Source organism: Oncorhynchus gorbuscha, linkage group LG21 (assembly GCF_021184085.1).
Source record: "Oncorhynchus gorbuscha isolate QuinsamMale2020 ecotype Even-year linkage group LG21, OgorEven_v1.0, whole genome shotgun sequence".
In the NCBI taxonomy this organism is placed as follows: domain Eukaryota; kingdom Metazoa; phylum Chordata; class Actinopteri; order Salmoniformes; family Salmonidae; genus Oncorhynchus; species Oncorhynchus gorbuscha.
The window spans coordinates 16067759-16086803 of NC_060193.1; the positions used below are offsets into that span (position 1 = coordinate 16067759).

General features: G+C 43.9%; 1 protein-coding gene across 1 annotated transcript in view; it reads right to left on the minus strand.

Moving 5' to 3' along the window:
- Window positions 1-526: 526 nt before the first annotated feature.
- LOC124008449 (alpha-actinin-3-like) overlaps window positions 527-19045 on the minus strand; it is a 46596-nt gene continuing 28077 nt past the window's right edge. Inside the window, exons 2-22 of the mRNA XM_046319734.1 lie at window positions 18493-18607; window positions 18040-18159; window positions 17756-17842; window positions 16393-16480; window positions 16059-16137; window positions 15311-15392; window positions 14591-14676; window positions 14295-14387; window positions 13791-14021; window positions 12963-13110; window positions 12611-12761; window positions 11439-11547; window positions 8207-8347; window positions 7596-7778; window positions 6841-6975; window positions 6182-6361; window positions 4907-5053; window positions 4534-4599; window positions 3517-3675; window positions 3303-3379; window positions 527-2442 (exon numbers count right to left, since the gene is read on the minus strand). Of these exons, the coding sequence (XP_046175690.1) occupies window positions 2361-2442; window positions 3303-3379; window positions 3517-3675; window positions 4534-4599; window positions 4907-5053; window positions 6182-6361; window positions 6841-6975; window positions 7596-7778; window positions 8207-8347; window positions 11439-11547; window positions 12611-12761; window positions 12963-13110; window positions 13791-14021; window positions 14295-14387; window positions 14591-14676; window positions 15311-15392; window positions 16059-16137; window positions 16393-16480; window positions 17756-17842; window positions 18040-18159; window positions 18493-18607 (2559 nt within the window). The 3' untranslated portion in view covers window positions 527-2360. The remainder of the gene's footprint in view (window positions 2443-3302; window positions 3380-3516; window positions 3676-4533; window positions 4600-4906; window positions 5054-6181; window positions 6362-6840; window positions 6976-7595; window positions 7779-8206; window positions 8348-11438; window positions 11548-12610; window positions 12762-12962; window positions 13111-13790; window positions 14022-14294; window positions 14388-14590; window positions 14677-15310; window positions 15393-16058; window positions 16138-16392; window positions 16481-17755; window positions 17843-18039; window positions 18160-18492; window positions 18608-19045) is intronic.

The window sequence follows — 19045 nt, forward strand, 5'->3', positions numbered from 1 at the left end:
ATCACTCTTAGAGACTTACCCTGAAAGAATCACGGCTGTAATCACTCTTAGAGACTTACCCTGAAAGAATCATGGCTGTAATCACTCTTAGAGACTTACCCTGAAAGAATCACAGCTGTAATCACTGCCAAAAGGGATTCTAACATGTATTGACTCAGGAGGTTGAATACTTACCAAGATATATTATTAACTTGTTTTACAAATGTTACATTTTTCCTCCCACTTTGACAATACAGATAATTATGTGTAGGTCGTTAACATAAATATGACAATTATATCAATTTGAATACTTTCTGAAAGCACTAAGTCTTATTAATCTTACAGTCACATTACAGTGTTTACATTCATACAAGTATTACAGTTCTTGTATTTATTTTTAATTAATTATTTACTAATTTACTATTTACTAATTATTTAAACTATCCTGGATTGGTTGTACTTGTGAACAGTTGCAACTGGTCTAAAGTCAACAGTATTGCCACTCCTTTTATGGTGAACAATAGGAAATAAAAACACAACACAAAACTTCACATAGTAATATAGTTTCCCTTTTTAAAATTTATTCCAAGGTGTGTGTCTTTAACTTTGAAATGGATGGTGTGGAAGCAAGCTCTTGGACTGGGTGATAGAACAGAATAACGTGAGGAGGAGAGGAGGGGCATAATAGAGAAGACAGATGAGGAAAATAAAGAATTCATACACATGGGAGTTACAGATGCTGTCTCTGTCCCAAATGACACCCTCTTCCCTACATAGTAAATTTGGTTACTTTGGATCAGGTCAAAAGTAGTGCACTACATATGGAATAGGGTGCCATTTTGGACGAAGTCTGGGGCCTAACTATGGTTCACCATATCTCTTTACCTGATGTCCTGTCTCCCGCCCTCTCTCTCTCTCTCTTGCGTTCTGTCTCATTCTCGCTCTCTCTCTCTCTCTCTCTCTATTTAACACCTCTCTCTGTCTTTCTCTCTCAGACAACTGCAATACGAAGGGAGTGATGATAGAGGGTGGCAGAGGAGAGAGGTGACGTCCTGTCCTTCAAACAAAATGAGCTTTCCTGTCTGTAGGGTGACGGGTGACCAGTGGTTGACTAACTCTTATCCACAATGCATTACTCAGGTTGCTCTCTCTTGTTGGGCCTATTGTTGGGGGGGGGGGGGTCATCAGATCTACTGCATTCATTTAGGGTGCGTCCAAAATAATCCCTAAAATCACAGGCTAAATTTGATGATTGACAACTAATGTTAACATAACATTAATGGTTGACAACAGGTACTACGGTCTGTCTTTGTCTGTCTGAGTTGAAGGTGAGCTTGAGACTGCATGGCTTTCTTACACATAATATAACTCAACATGTATATCTTGGATAGTTGGGATACCTACTTAATGACAACGTTATGAAAACATTGGCACAACGTTACAAGTTTCTATGGAAAGGGAGGGGCATGTCTTCTGGGATAAGGGGTGCTATAAAGAAGTTGGGGTGTAAGGGGGGATTCAACCAATCAGATTGGACAGCATTTCCACTACAGTATAAACACAATATGCATCTGCAACAATACATAACCAACCAATCTTCTTCCACATTTTTGTAAGCCATTTTACCAAAACATATTTTAATATTCTGAGAGGAGGACAGGTGTAAATTCTTAGAAAAAAAGGTGATATCTGGAACTTAAAAGGGTTATTCAGCTGTCCCTATAGGAGAGCCCTTTGAAGAACCCTTTTTAGTTCCAGGTAGAACCCTTTTTAGTTCCAGGTAGAACCCTTTTTAGTTCCAGGTAGAACCCTTTTTAGTTCCAGGTAGAACCCTTTTTAGTTCCAGGTAGAACCCTTTTGGAACCCCTTTTCCTAAGAGTGTAGGGCCAGAGGGGCTGTGCTCCAATACTCTGCTACTGTTCAACCATTTTAGTATTTTTCTTTATTTCTCTTCTTCCTTTGTGATCTCTCTGTCCTGTTGATCATACTAAAGGTTAATGTGAAGCGGATTATCGTGTGACTGCAGGTGTTCTGGCTCATCAGGCACTTGGTGCAGTACAGATGACAGTATGAATGAGAGAGGGATGACAGTTAAACAGTAAGATATCCAGACAGACCTAAACAGGACATGGTGAGTCTCTGAGTTTTGATTTGAGTAAAGCCTCCCACCGTCTCTTCCTCTCTGGGAAGTGTGGACAACATGGAGGAAGGTTTAGAATGAGGGAAACTTCAGATGACTGAGAGGAGGAGGATAGAGGGAGGACAAGTAAGGGGAAAGAGGAGGAGAGGAGAAGGGAGAGGAGGGAAACAAGTCGCTCTCTCCATACAGGAGAGGGGGAAGATAAAGGGAGGAGAAAAGGAAGAGGAGGAGGAGAGGGGGTTTACAAGTCGCTCTCTCCGTAGAGAGCGCTGGAGAAGGAGATGTAGTCGAGGGCTCCGGCTGGGCCGTCAGCTCCAATGTACCTGGTAATAGATATACATTACATTACTAGAGAGGTCTAATGTACCTGGTTATAGAGATACATTATATTCCTAGAGATATCTAATGTACCTGGTCATAAAGATACATTATATTTCTAGAGGTCTAATGTACCTGGTTAAAGAGATACATTATATTACTAGAGAGGTCTAATGTACATGGTTAAAGAGATACATTATATTACTAGAGAGGTCTAATGTACCTGGTTAAAGAGATACATTATATTACTAGAGAGGTCTAATGTACCTGGTTAAAGAGATACATTACATTACTAGAGAGGTCTAATGTACCTGGTTATAGAGATACATTATATTACTAGAGAGGTCTAATGTACCTGGTTATAGAGATACATTATATTCCTAGAGATATCTAATGTACCTGGTCATAGAGATACATTATATATCTAGAGGTCTAATGTACCTGGTTAAAGAGATACATTATATTACTAGAGGGGTCTAATGTACCTGGTTAAAGAGATACATTATATTACTAGAGAGGTCTAATGTACCTGGTCATAGAGATACATTATATTCCTAGAGATATCTAATGTACCTGGTTATAGAGATACATTATATTCCTAGAGAGGTCTAATGTACCTGGTTATAGAGATATATTATATTCCTAGAGAGGTCCAATGTACCTGGTTATAGAGATATATTATATTCCTAGAGAGGTCCAATGTACCTGGTCATAGAGATACATTATATTCCTAGAGAGGTCTAATGTACCTGGTCATAGAGATATATTATATTACTAGAGTGGCCTACGTCATAGCTGATTATGTTTTACGTTATGTTGCTAGGATGCCGATGTCCATTCTAGTGTTGTATGTAATTCTGTGTACCTGGTCATGCGGCTGATGCAGTACTCTGCCTGCTCTGGGGGCAGCTCCCTGCGTAGCTCATCAACCGTGATGTAGGACTGGAAGAGAAGAGGCGTATATTTATTTCATTTATTCCATTTGTATGTATTTATTTCATTTTACCAGGTTGTCCCACAGAAGTGCAAAGACCTCTTTCTCAAGGGAGACCTGGCCACATTACAATGTTCTAGGTCACCTTGTCTGAGGCCAGGATCTTGAAAGAGGCCATGACCTGATCGGCTGTGTCTGTCTCGGCTGTCTCGCGGGTCATGAAGTCGATAAAGGCCTGGAAGGTGACCACTCCAGTGTTGTTGGAATCCACCAGCGTCATGATGCGGGCAAACTCCACCTCACCCTATTGGACAGGACAACACATTAGAGTAAATTAGAACACCTCACCCAATTGGACAACACCTTAGAGTAGAGTAGAAAACGTTATTATCATTAAAGCTGCATTATGTGACTTATTGAGCGACCTGACCAAATTCACATAGAAATGTGAGTTATAGATCTCATTCTCATTGAATGCAAGTCTAAGAAGTGGCAGATCTGTTCTATGTGCACCTTTTCTATGCTTCACGTTCTTAAGTTTCGTTTTTGCATCTTTTGACTTTCGGTTTGGTACACCAGTTTCAAACAGCTGCAAATACAATAGTGTACGTTATTGAAAACATATTTCACAGCAGTTTATATGGTACAATGATTCTCTACACTTGCTTGTTTTGTCACATAAACTGAAATTAGGTGCACTATTAGAATTAGAATGGCGGAGTGATTTCTGCATATTGCACCTTTAAATTGTTTGTTATTGATTAAAGCATTACAAATATAGAAAAGGTCAATCAATATACAGCAAACACCACCTCACCCTACTGGTCAACAAGTTAGAATACATTACATCTTCATATCATTGTTTTGGAACATGTCTTGAATGGAAACTAATGTCATTTTATACTATAGCTGTATATAGCCAGATAGACTAAAGTCATTTCATAAAAAGGGAGCAAAGGTGGCTGGTGGCATCTAAATTGGGGAGGACAGGCTCATAATAATGGCTGGAGCAGAATAAATGGAATGGTATAAAACATATCAAACATACCATTCCATTGACTCCGTTCCAGCCATTATTATGAGCTGTCCTCCCCTCACCAGCCTCCTGTGAAAGGGACCGTTGTATGTGAGGCTACTTCCTGTTGGTAGCTAGGCTACTCACCAGATCGTAACCCATGGAGATGAGACAGGCACGGAAGTCGTCTGGGTCCATCATGCCGTTTCTCTTCTGAGAGAGACAGAACACAACCATCAGTGTTTATGATTGGACATTATGACCAATGTAATGATCCATTATGTGAACGCTACACGCTAGTGATACAGTAACACTCTGTGAGGAGGAGCCACAATGATGGCAAGAAACCACTGAATATTCCAACATTCACACTTAAAACAACCACATTTCACAGTCATTGCAAGTAAAAACCTCTTCAAAATGGCCGCTATCTGCAAAATCAGAGCCAGGACGAGAGAAAAGACACATGTGAGATCGAGAAAACAAGTCCAAGAACATGAAACTGTTTTAGTTTCATTACCCTGTCGAAGTGGTTGAAGGAGGCACGGAACTCGTTGAGCTGCTCCTGGCTGATGCCCTTGGCGTCGCGGGTCAAGATCTGGTTCTCCACCTCGTTGATGGTGCGGGCGATGGTGGTCAGGAGCTGCTCCCAGCCCACACGGATATGCTGCCGAGGTGAGAGGGGTGAGGGAGGAAGAGAGGGAGAGAAGAAGAGGAAGGGAGATGAAGGGGTTGGATAGTTGGTAAGCATCATAGGTCTACCAAGTTGGGGGTTAGTATGTGAGTGTCTGGGATGGTTGTACATCTAGACTAAAGTAGCACAGGTGTGTACATTCATATGCATAGGGATCTTCTCCAGAGTAGTTTATATGGTGTCAAATATTTACGTTACTTGGGTTAGGTTCCTTTACACCAGGGCTCTCCAACCCTGTTCCTGGAAAGCTGCTGTCCAGTAGGTTTTCACTTCAACCTTAATCTAGTGCATCTGATTTGAATAATTAGCTACTTAATACACTGAATCAAGTTATAACTGGGTTTGGAGCAGAAACCTAAAGGCCGGGAGCTCTCCAGGAATAATTCAGGAAGTATACAATACTTGATACGACTTCCATGATGTATTTGGTTGTGTTGCGTAGTTGTCTAGTTGTCTAGCTGTGTATTGTGTGTGTGTTTATTTGTCTAGTTGTGTGTTGTGTAGTTGGTTGTGCTATGTAGTTGTGTGTTGTGTAGTTGGTTGTGTTGTCTAGTTCTGTGTTGTGTAGTTGTGTGTTCTGTAGTTGGCTGTGTTGTGTAGTTGTCTAGTTGTCTAGCTGTGTGTTGTGTGTGTGTTTATTTGTCTAGTTGTGTGATGTGTAGTTGTGTGTGGTGTAGTTGGTTGTGTTGTGTAGTTGTCTAGTTGTCTAGCTGTGTGTTGTGTGTGTGTTTATTTGTCTAGTTGTGTGTTGTGTAGTTGTGTGTGGTGTAGTTGGTTGTGTTGTCTAGTTGTGTGTTGTCTAGTTGTGTGATGTGTAGTTGGTTGTGTTGTGTAGTTGTGTGTTGTGTAGTTGTGTGTTGTGTAGTTGGTTGTGCTATGTAGTTGTGTGTTGTGTAGTTGGTTGTGTTGTCTAGTTTTGTGTTGTGTAGTTGTGTGTTCTGTAGTTGGTTGTGTTGTGTAGTTGTGTGTTCTGTAGTTGGTTGTGTTGTGTAGTTGTCTAGTTGTGTGTTGTGTAGTTGTGTGTTGTGTAGTTGGTTGTGTTGTGTTGTGTAGTTGTGTGTTGTGTAGTTGGTTGTATTGTGTAGTTGTGTGTTCTGGTACCTCCATAGTGTAGTTGGTGTGCTTGTTATCGAAGATGAGGGACTCCTGGCTGAGCTGATGGTCTCCCTCCAGCTTGTCAATGTTACACTTGTAGTTGATAATGTTTTGTTCATACTGCTTCAGGCTGTTCATCTGTTCCTCTAGAGATCCAGCAATGTCCACAGACACATGACCAATCTCCTGTAGAGGGAGAGGGGAAGGAGGAGAGGAGAGTGGGGAAGGAGGAGAGGGGAGAGGGGAAGGAGGAGAGGAGAGAGGGGAAGGAGGAGAGGAGAGAGGGGAAGGAGGAGAGGAGAGAGGGGAAGGAGGAGAGGGGAGAGAGGAAGGAGGAGAGGAGAGATGGGAAGGAGGAGAGGAGAGAGAGGAAGGAGGAGAGGAGAGAGGGGAAGGAGGAGAGGGGAGAGGGGAGGGGGATGAGGGAAGGAAGAGAAGAGAAAGGGGATGAGGTAGAGGGGGAGAGGGGGAAAGAAAGGAGAGAAAGGAGAGAGAAACATGATGAGTGTTGAAGGTTTTGTGGTTGAGGTTTACAGTATGCAATAATACAACACAACTTTATTCACTTCTTTAGTGAAATTAGCCCAGTGTCCATTAATGGCACATTTTGGAGGAGGTGGTGAACCCCTGCGTGTTCAGGGTTCGGGTTCTAGCTGTACTTGTACCTCCATCTTAGTCTGGATCCAGGGTCCGATAATGTTGGCCTGGGCAGCGAACTGGCGCCTCAGCCTCTCGTTGGCCTGCTGTCTGGCTACCTCCTCCTGCAGCATCTGGTCCCTGAGAGGAACAAGGTGCTTCACCTATGGAGGAAGACAGGGACATTGGTCGTCAAAACACTGGTAGAAATGAAATCGCGTTACTCTGTTACTCTAGAGACTAACCCTTTGCCATGAAGCAACTTATATCTTCAATCTGGAGTGCACAGACCTAGCTAGGGAAAAATACATCCTTCTCTTTTGGCTTCTCAGTGTGTTTTAGTCACAGCCTTAGTGTAGGGGTTCACTCCCGACAGATTAATACTACTACTACTACTACTACTACTACTACTACTACTACTACTACTACTACTACTACTATTGCTACTACTACTACTACTATTGCTACTACTACAACAATAACAATACTACTACTACTTCTACTACTATACTACTACTATTAGTACCACCACCACTACTACTACTACTATACTACTACAATACCACTACTACTACTACTACTGCTACTACTACTACTAACACCACTACTGCTACTACTACTACTACTACAACAATAACACTACTACAACTACTACTACTACTACTATTATTAATACCACTACCACCAGCACTACTACTACTGCTACTATTATACTACTACAATACCACTACTGCTACTATACTACTACAATAGTACTACTATACTACAGTAGTGTTGTACTCACGGTCTCCCACTTGTTGGTGATATCCTGGGGTGAGAGGTTGGTGTAGGGGTTGACTCCTGACAGCTTGATGCCGTAGGTCTGAGCGATCTTTACGATCTCACTCTGGATGCCCATGGTGGCCATGCGCTCCTTATCAGCCTCTGGCAGGGTGGCCTTGAACTGGTCATGGGCTGTGATCAGAGACTGGAGAGGAGAGGGGGATGAGAGGAATAGAAGAGGAGAAAAGGAGTGAGAATGGAGGGATACAGTGGGAAGTAGTGTTCGAGAGAGAGAGGAGAGTCCATCACACCGTTAATGTTACAGTACGTATTGTACACACACACACACACACGCACACGCAGACACACACACACACACACACACACACACACACACACACACACACACACACACACACACACACACACACACACACACACACACACACACACACACACACACACACACACACACACACACGCACACGCAGACACACACACACACACACACACACACACACACACACACACACACACACACACACACACACACACACACACACACACACACACACACACACACACACACACACACACACACACACACACACACACACACACACACACACATACATGGATCTCCTCGGTGCTGTGGACGATGAACATGTCCTGCAGATCCTCCATGGCTCCATCCATCCAGTTGTTGAAGGGCGCCGCCCTCTTGGCGAACTCCAGGTAAAGCTGGTCGATGGTCTCCCACAGTTTCTCCACACGCTGGGAAACACACATAATATTACTACTACAACTCCAGGTTTCTCCACACGCTGGGAAACACACATAATATTACAACTACTCCTCCTATAACTCCAGGTTTCTCCACACGCTGGGAAACACATAATATTACTACTACTCCTACTATAACTCCAGGTTTCTCCACACGCCGAGAAACACATAATATTACTACTACTCCTACTATAAGTCCAGGTTTCTCCACACGCTGAGAAACACATAATATTACTACTACTCCTACTATAACTCCAGGTTTCTCCACACGCTGAGACACACATAATATTACTACTACTCCTACTATAACTCCAGGTTTCTCCACACGCTGAGAAACACATAATATTACTACTACTCCTACTATAACTCCAGGTTTCTCCACACGCTGGGAAACACATAATATTACTACTACTCCTACTATAACTCCAGGTTTCTCCACACGCTGAGAAACACATAATATTACTACTACTCCTACTATAACTCCAGGTTTCTCAACACACTGGGAAACACATAATATTACTACTACTCCTACTATAACTCCAGGTTTCTCCACACGCTGAGAAACACATAATATTACAACTACTCCTCCTATAACTCCAGGTTTATCCACACGCTGGGAAACACATAATATTACTACTACTCCTACTTTAAGTCCAGGTTTCTCCACACGCTGGGAAAGACCAGGACAAGATGTAACATCAGTACACAGTATGAAGCCATCACTACTACTACAACTGCTACTACTACTAGTAACTTGACTAAGTAGTCCCAGTAATACATGTAATAGCTTGACATGACCCCCACTAGTTGTTATCACTAGTTGTTATCACTAGTGGTTACCACTAGTTGTTACCACTAGTTGTTACCACTAGTTGTTACCACTTGTTACCACTAGTTGTTACCACTAGTTGTTATCACTAGTTGTTATCCCTAGTTGTTATCAATAGTTGTTATCAATAGTTGTAGTTGTTACCACTAGTTGTTATCACTAGTTGTTACCACTAGTTGTTATCACTAGTTGTTACCACTAGTTGTTATCAATAGTTGTTACCACTAGTTGTTATCACTAGTTGTTACCACTAGTTGTTACCACTAGTTGTTATCACTAGTTGTTACCACTAGTTGTTACCACTAGTTGTTATCACTAGTTGTTACCACTAGTTGTTATCACTAGTTGTTACCACTAGTTGTTACCACTAGTTGTTATCACTAGTTGTTACCACTAGTTGTTACCACTAGTTGTTATCACTAGTTGTTACCACTAGTTGTTACCACTAGTTGTTATCACTAGTTGTTACCACTAGTTGTTATCACTAGTTGTTATCACTAGTTGTTACCACTAGTTGTTATCAATAGTTGTTACCACTAGTTGTTATCACTAGTTGTTACCACTAGTTGTTACCACTAGTTGTTACCACTAGTTGTTACCACTAGTTGTTATCACTAGTTGTTACCACTAGTTGTTACCACTAGTTGTTATCACTAGTTGTTACCACTAGTTGTTACCACTAGTTGTTATCACTAGTTGTTACCACTAGTTGTTACCACTAGTTGTTATCACTAGTTGTTACCACTAGTTGTTACCACTAGTTGTTATCACTAGTTGTTACCACTAGTTGTTATCACTAGTTGTTATCACTAGTTGTTACCACTAATTGTTACCACTAGTTGTTATCACTAGTTGTTACCACTAGTTGTTATCACTAGTTGTTACCACTAGTTGTTACCACTAGTTGTTACCACTAGTTGTTACCACTAGTTGTTATCAATAGTTGTTACCACTAGTTGTTACCACTAGTTGTTATCACTAGTTGTTACCACTAGTTGTTATCACTAGTTGTTATCACTAGTTGTTACCACTAGTTGTTACCACTAGTTGTTATCACTAGTTGTTACCACTAGTTGTTATCAATAGTTGTTACCACTAGTTGTTACCACTAGTTGTTATCACTAGTTGTTACCACTAGTTGTTACCACTAGTTGTTATCAATAGTTGTTACCACTAGTTGTTACCACTAGTTGTTATCAATAGTTGTTACCACTAGTTGTTACCACTAGTTGTTATCACTAGTTGTTACCACTAGTTGTTACCACTAGTTGTTATCACTAGTTGTTACCACTAGTTGTTATCACTAGTTGTTACCACTAGTTGTTATCACTAGTTGTTACCACTAGTTGTTATCACTAGTTGTTATCACTAGTTGTTACCACTAGTTGTTATCACTAGTTGTTTATCACTAGTTGTTATCACTAGTTGTTACCACTAGTTGTTACCACTAGTTGTTATCACTAGTTGTTACCACTAGTTGTTATCAATAGTTGTTACCACTAGTTGTTATCACTAGTTGTTATCACTAGTTGTTATCACTAGTTGTTATCACTAGTTGTTACCACTAGTTGTTATCAATAGTTGTTTTCACTAGTTGTTACCACTAGTTGTTATCACTAGTTGTTATCACTAGTTGTTATCAATAGTTGTTATCACTAGTTGTTATCACTAGTTGTTATCAATAGTTGTTATCACTAGTTGTTATCACTAGTTGTTACCACTAGTTGTTATCAATAGTTGTTATCACTAGTTGTTACCACTAGTTGTTACCACTAGTTGTTATCACTAGTTGTTACCACTAGTTGTTACCACTAGTTGTTATCACTAGTTGTTACCACTAGTTGTTATCAGAAGGGCCACATGGTCAGAAAAACGCTTGGCTCATGGTGGCTCAATTGGTTGAGGGTTCAATTCCTGCTGGGATCACATTCTCCAACTAAAAGTGTATGTACCTTCTGTCCGGTAAGTTGCTTTTGATAAGAGTGTCTGCTAAGTGGCATAATCAATATGACTATAGTGTGTAGTGCAGAGAACCTCCTGTAGCCTCTTCTGGGTGATGGTACCCAGGTTGTCCCACTGTGTGTGTGTGTGGGGTGTGTGAGTGAATGTGTGTGTGTGTGTGTGTGTGTGTGTGTGTGTGTGTGTGTGTGTGTGTGTGTGTGTGTGTGTGTGTGTGTGTGTGTGTGTGTGTGTGTGTGTGTGTGTGTGTGTGTGTGTGTGTGTGTGTGTGTGTGTGTGTGTGTGTGTGTGTACCTCCAGAGAGTCTCTTCTCTTCTGGGTGAGGGTACCCAGGTTGTCCCACTGGTCACAGATGCCCTGGCAGCGGGTGTTCACTGAGGACGCATCATGGTAGTCCAGCTCACTAGGAGTGGAACACACTGATCACTATCACTATCACATCATGGTAGTCCAGCTCACTGGGAAAGGAACACACTGATCACTATCACATCATGGTAGTCTAGCTCACTGGGAGAGGAACATTCTGATCACTATCACATCATGGTAGTCCAGCTCACTGGGAAAGGAACACACTGATCACTATCACATCATGGTAGTCTAGCTCACTGGGAGAGGAACATTCTGATCACTATCACTATCACATCATGGTAGTCTAGCTCACTGGGAAAGGAACACACTGATCACTATCACATCATGGTAGTCTAGCCTACTGGGAAAGGATCACACTGATCACTATCACATCATGGTAGTCTAGCTCACTGGGAGAGGAACATTCTGATCACTATCACATCATGGTACTCCAGCTCACTGGGAAAGGAACACTCTGATCACTATCACATCATGGTAGTCCAGCTCACTGGGAGAGGAACATTCTGATCACTATCACTATCACATCATGGTAGTCCAGCTCACTGGGAAAGGAACACACTGATCACTATCACATCATGGTAGTCTAGCTCACTGGGAAAGGAACACACTGATCACTATCACTATCACATCATGGTAGTCCAGCTCACTGGGAAAGGAACACACTGATCACTATCACATCATGGTAGTCCAGCTCACTGGGAAAGGAACACACTGATCACTATCACATCATGGTAGTCCAGCTCACTGGGAAAGGAACACTCTGATCACTATCACATCATGGTAGTCCAGCTCACTGGGAGAGGAACATTCTGATCACTATCACATCATGGTAGTCCAGCTCACTGGGAGAGGAACATTCTGATCACTATCACATCATGGTAGTCCAGCTCACTGGGAGAGGAACATTCTGATCACTATCACTATCACTATCACATCATGGTAGTCCAGCTCACTGGGAGAGGAACATTCTGATCACTATCACGTCTTCTATTACACACTTCTATCCCTTTTTCTTTAACTTTACTACGTTTATCACTTCTTCCTCCTCCGTTCTTCCACACCTCCCTCACATCATCGCTCCCTCCTCCCCTCCTTACTTGAGCTCCTGTGCGATAGCAGCGATCTGCTCCACTCTGTCCTGGTGGGCGGCCAGGTCAGACTCAAAGGCCTCATGTTTCCTCATCAAAGCCCTGATCTCCATCAGAGAGGCCGACTCATAGTCCTTCATGGACAGCAGCTCCTCCTTACCTGGACACACACATGGACACGGACGTACACACACACACAGTTTATACTCCATCACAGAGGCAGACACAGTTGTTCTCCCCTTCTCTCTTTCTCTCTATTTCCCCATCTAGCTCTCTCCCTCTCTCTAGCTCTCTCCCTCTCTCTAGCTCTCTCCCTCTCCCCATCCCCTCTCCCTCTCTCTCTCTCTCTCTCTGTTATTACCCGAGGTCCAGGACTGGTGCAGGGAACACTTCTGTTTGAACTTCTCAGCCAGGTGGTCCAGTCTCTCCAGACGTCTGATCTCAGTAAGTAGCCACTCCTCATATCCCTTCTCCACCTGCTCCAGACCCTTCCAGGCATTGGCTATGTCCTGGGGGAGGAGAGGAGAGGGGAAGAGAATAGAAGAGAATAGAAGAGGAGAGGAGAGGAGAGGAGAGGAGAGGAGAGGAGAGGAGAGGAGGAGAGGAGAGGAGAGGAGAGGAGAGGAGAGGAGAGGAGAGGAGAGGAGAGGAGAGGAGAGGAGAGGAGAGGAGAGAGGAGAGGAGAGGAGAGGAGAGGAGAGGAGAGGAGAGGAGAGGAGAGGAGAGGTAGAACATGGGTGGTTAGTTGGCTGATAAGGCGTCATAACTAATGTCCACTTTGTATTGATATTGTATTTATGTTCAAGTTGAAGTTTTTACCGGTATCCACATGTGAGTCAAATACATACAAATAAATACATACAGTACATAATAAAACATTTAAGTTCAAATCAATGCAATTCATGACAATATGTACATTTACGGGACTTGTTTTGTTGATGGATTTGCATAGGTAGGGGATGGTCAAATCTTTATCTCTCTTATTCCTGGCCTGTGGAATGAAGAGCGGCTCTACCATACGTGGTTGACTCTACCTGGTGTTGTGAGGTTGGTGGAACAGTCACATATCTGGGAGGTTATTCTCAAAACCACCACTGTAGATTAGCTGTGGTGTCCTGAATAACCTGGGCTGAATGTGACGGTGCCAGGGCTACCGTGCCACGTGGACGTGATGTGTGCCGTCACCTACCGAGACCATCTTTCCCTCGGAGGGCATGAAGGCGGGCCGGTTGCTCAGCCTCAGCTTGGTCTGCAGGGTGTTGAAGTTGATCTCCAGCTGACACTTCTCCTGGACGCGGGGCGGCTTGTGGACGCGGCGGTAGTCCCTGAAGTCCTCCAGCTTCTGCTGCATGGCTCTCATGTGATGCTCCGCCGTGCGGTTCTCCAGCCACGGGATGGTTTTGCGGATCCACTCCAGCAGCTAGGGAGAGGTCAGAGGTCAAGTGGTTAAAGGTCAAAGGTGTGGTTAAAGAAGAATTGGTTCGTTGGTTGGTTGAGTTTTTACTTCAGATCACCTAGTTCACACAGGTTGTACAGCTCATATATAACACTTTTAACACAACAGATATTTTGGATGTGTTTTTCTGCAGTGTGAACTAGGCCTTTGAGAGGTTACATCTCATACTGTTTATCATAAGAAGGTGCATAGCATTGCTTCTCTGGATGGGCTTTGGAAAGTAACATTAACTCTCACCTCACTGGCCAGCTTCTCATACTCCTCCATGAGTTTCTCATTCTCCTGGTTCACAGCCAGCACTTTACAGATCCTGTTAGCTGCTGTCTCAGCCTGAGACAGAGAGAGACAGAGACAGAGACAGAGACAGAGAGAACAAGAGAGCAAGAGAGCAAGAGAGAGAGAGTAATGGGGGTGGGAGACTGTGACAAGTTTAGACAGTCAGTAGTGGATCTTAGATGTTGCTGAATAAAATGGAGATGCTGTTACTTGTTTCTCCTATGGGACCAGCAGAGACAGTGGAAGATGTGAGTTACCTGCTCAGCACCAGCGAAGGCGTGGTAGAAGCAGGACACGTAGGTCATGATGGCCTTCTCATCAGGCTTGGGGGTGTTCACAATGTCTGAGGGGTGACAGACAGGAAGAGCTCAGAGACATGAAATTAACTAAGACCCTGCAACTCCAGCGAAATCACTGGGGAGCAGAGAAGGCTGGTGAAGGGAGGACAGCTCATAATAATGGCTAGAATGGACTTAATGGAATGGTTTCAAATCAAATCACATTTTATTTGTCACATGCGCCGAATACAACAGGTGTTCCTTCCCGTGAAATTTTTACTTACAAGCCCTTAACCAACAATGCCGTTCAAGAAATAGAGTTAAGAAAATATTTACAAAATAAACTAAAGTAAAAAATGTAACACAATGAAATAACAATACCGAGGCTATATACAGGGGGTACCGGTACCGAGTCAATGTGCGGGGGTACAGGTTAGTCGAGGTAATTTGTACATGTAGGTAGGGGTAAAGTGACTATGCATAGATAATAAACAGAGAGTAGCAGCATTTCCAGGTGTTTGATGTGTTTGAGACCATTCCATTAATTCTGTTCCAGTCATTACTGTGAGCCCGTCCTCCCCAGTTAAAGTGCCACCAGCCACCACTGCTGCAGAGAGTCGGCAGAGACGAATGCTAGGGTTGAACATTTCCTGAAACATTCCCAAAATTCCCTGGTTTGACAGAAAAAAATGTACTCACCCTCAGCATCAAGCATCTTGGGGATGTCCAGGTACTTCTCAGCCACCTCGAAGGCAGTGTTGAGGTTACCAATGGGGTCATCCTGTTAGGGACAGACACACAGACAGAGAGAGAGGTTTACACATACAGAGAAAGATATAGGTCAGGGGTTGTTGGTTTAATTCCCACTGGGGCCACCCATACAAAACATATGCACATGCATGAAAGCGCCCGCCAAATGGCATATATTATATATATATGACTTATAGATCATAAGAGTTCTACAGAAAACAAGATAAAGGGTAATAGATGTATAGAGAAATTATAGAAAATAGTAAGAGGCTATGACTGGTGTTGACCCTAGTGGACTCTAAGAGGAGAGGGGACTGGTGTTGACCCTAGTGGACTCTAAGAGGAGAGGGGACTGGTGTTGACCCTAGTGGACTCTAAGAGGAGAGGGGACTGGTGTTGACCCTAGTGGACTCTTAGAGGAGAAGGGACTGGTGTTGACCCTAGTGGATTCTAAGAGGAGAAGGGACTGGTGTTGACCCTAGTGGACTCTAAGAGGAGAAGGGACTGGTGTTGACCCTAGTGGACTAAGAGGAGAAGGGACTGGTGTTGACCCTAGTGGACTCTAAGAGGAGAGGGGACTGGTGTTGACCCTAGTGGACTCTAAGAGGAGAAGGGACTGGTGTTGACCCTAGTGGACTCTAAGAGGAGAATGGACTGGTGTTGACCCTAGTGGACTCTAAGAAGGGGAGGGGGGCACCTTTTTCAGTTTGGAGTAGTCAATGAGGTCAGGTCTGTGTCTGTGGATCAGGGCACACAGTGCCAGGCCATCTTTCCAACTGAATCAGTCACCCAATGGAGGAGAGGAGAGGAGGCGAGGACGACCCAAAGGGAGGGAGGGAAGAAGGAGGGATGAGGAGAAAATATATAATGGAGAGAGAGATGAGAGGAGAACAATGAGAAAGAGGAGGAGACAGAATACAAGAGAGGAGAGGAAAAGCATTAGGACAAGGAAAATGTTGGAGGTAAAGTTTAAAGCAAGTGAAAGATGAAAGTAAGACAGAGATGACCACAGGGTGGCGCCCAGTGCTTGCCTGATGTGGAAGTTCTGAACGTTAACGTTCCTGTAGGGGGCAGTCTTCCTCTGGCACCATAGAAGAAGACCCTCTTTAGCAGAGGTCTCTGCATGGGGGGAGAAAGAGGAGAGACAGGGGGAGAGAGGGGGAGGCAGGGGGTGAGAGTGTTATCCTAAAGGAGGAGACTAAATATGTTCCAGTAACCCTGTGCTGTGAAGGTGTCGAGCTTAGTGACCTGTGTGTGTTTGTGTGCGCGTGCGTGCGTGTGTGTGGAGCATTTGCAAAGTGTGTATGTAGCTGAGGCTTGAGTAATATTTGAGTAATATGAATATGTTAACATTGTGTATTAGACTGAGAGTAGGCTATACAGTAGCCAAGTGGTTCTGCTATAAGAGTCATGTTATTTAGAGTGAGCCACATGTAGAAAGTGTCTACATCGTGAGCCTATGACACCTTTATGAATGTGTGTGTAATTCATGTGTTGATATGTTAGTGGCAGGCTATGTATAATGTTGTATAGTGCATGGGTAAAGAGTGGACAGAACACACGTTGGGTTATTTTGAACCCAGCCAGTTGGGTTACTGAGCTATGATCCACTGGGTCAGATTTTTTTTTTAAACTGGAGGTGTGGCTTAGTAGGGGCGTGTCTTTCAGATAGTTATTTTTGTCCACCCATTAGAGTAAATGTCATTCCGGTTCATCTGTTCTGTTGTATTGCCAACATATGTTGAAAGCCATAATCTGAAAACCATGTCCCTACTCAACCACACCTCCAGTCTTCTGATTTGACCTGGTGGATTATAGTTCAATAACCCAACATTAACAACCCATCTTGAAGAGAGCAACAACTGACTTGGTCAAAATAACCCAACGCGTGTTCTGTCCAATATTTAACCAAATTGTGTTGCTTTTAACCCAGCATTTTTAAAGTGTGTAGTCACAATGTTAATGAATAGCGTATGAATAGACAGTGCTACTGTGCGTCTGATAGCTGTGTAAGTCTATGTAGACTCAGTGTAAGTACTGTTCAACTGTGTTTACGTTCAGTGTGTGCACTGGTTTGGAGTTAGTGTTTATGAGTTTATGACGGGTGGAACTGAGGGGAAATGTTTGGTAACAAAGTCGCAAAAATGTATTTTTTAAGATGAATTGAATGACCATGTTCCAGATCCAAGAGTAACCAAGTCCACGCCTGCATATACACACACACACACACACACACACACACACACACACACACACACACACACACACACACACACACACACACACACACACACACACACACACACACACACACACACACACACACACACACACACACACATACACACACACACACACGCCGACCCATCCACACACACACACACACATACTGACCTTCCACGGAGATGTCCTGGATGGCGAAGCGCAGGATGATGGTCCAGATCATTCCCAGAGTCATCTTCGTGTTACCGTCGACGATCTCTGCAAGTCAATCACAGAGCCCCGTCAGAAACCATGGCAACATGGAGCACTGACTAAAACTCAGTCTATGCTGGCCTACTGTTCAGTTGTCTCTCAGATATAATACCTCACTCTATCCTTTAACAAGTATATAAACTCCTTTGGTAAATGGGACTCTAGAACCACAAATAAAGGATAAATCAAAAATGAAGTGTCACCCTCAGCTCCGATGGACACCAGCTTGACTCCCTTGCTGCAGATGAAGTCCAGGGCTTTGTTCACGTTGGCGATCTTGTGGAAACGCATCTTGCCTTTGTCAGGTTTGGGCAGTCTCTCACCTGTATACAATTTTTTAAAAATGCTTTAAACTTCTCTCTGCAACACAAAATGATTGGTGAAGTATTACTCAATTAAGAGAGGTCTGTGCCATTCTCCATTCATTTCTGCTGTATTTGACCTGATACCATCTTAAAGTGACTCAACGGTGGCATAGCAGTGACTTACAGTGACTTTAAGTGGCTTAAGAGTGACTTAAGAGTGACTCCACTCCACTGTGACATAAATAACTTGCCAGAGACTTAATAGTGACTTAAATGAATTAACAGTGATATAATGTGACTTTTTAGAGTAACTTTGCAGTGAATTTGCAGTGACTTAAGAGTCAGACCCACCTGAGATGACCTCCAGCAGCAGCATGAGCTTGAGGCCATTCCTGAAGTCATCCTCTATGTTCTCGATCTGTGTCCCTGCCTTCCTCAAGTGGGAGTTACACCAAGCTGTGAAAGTCTGGGAGTGAGGGAGGGCGGGAGGGAGGGAGAGAGAGGGAGGGAGGGAGGGGAGAGAGAGAGAGAGGGAGGGAGAGAGAGAGAGAGAGAGAGAGAGAGAGAGGGAGGGAGGGAGGGAGGGAGGGGAGGGAGGGAGGGAGGGAGGGAGGGAGGGAGGGAGGGGGAGGGAGGGAGGGAGGGAGGGAGGGAGGGAGGGAGGGAGGGAGGGAGGGAGGGGAAGAAAGGGAGAGAGTGAGGGGGAGGGAGGGGAGGGAGGGAGTGGAAGATAGGGAGAGGGAGGGGAAGATAGGGAGAGAGGGATAGAGGGAGGGAGGGAGGGAGGGAGGGAGGGAGGGAGGGAGGGAGGGAGGGAGGGAGGGAGGGAGGGCGGGGGAGGGAGGGAGGGAGGGAGGGAGGGAGGGAGGGAGGGAGGGAGGGAGGGAGGGAGGGAGGGAGGGAG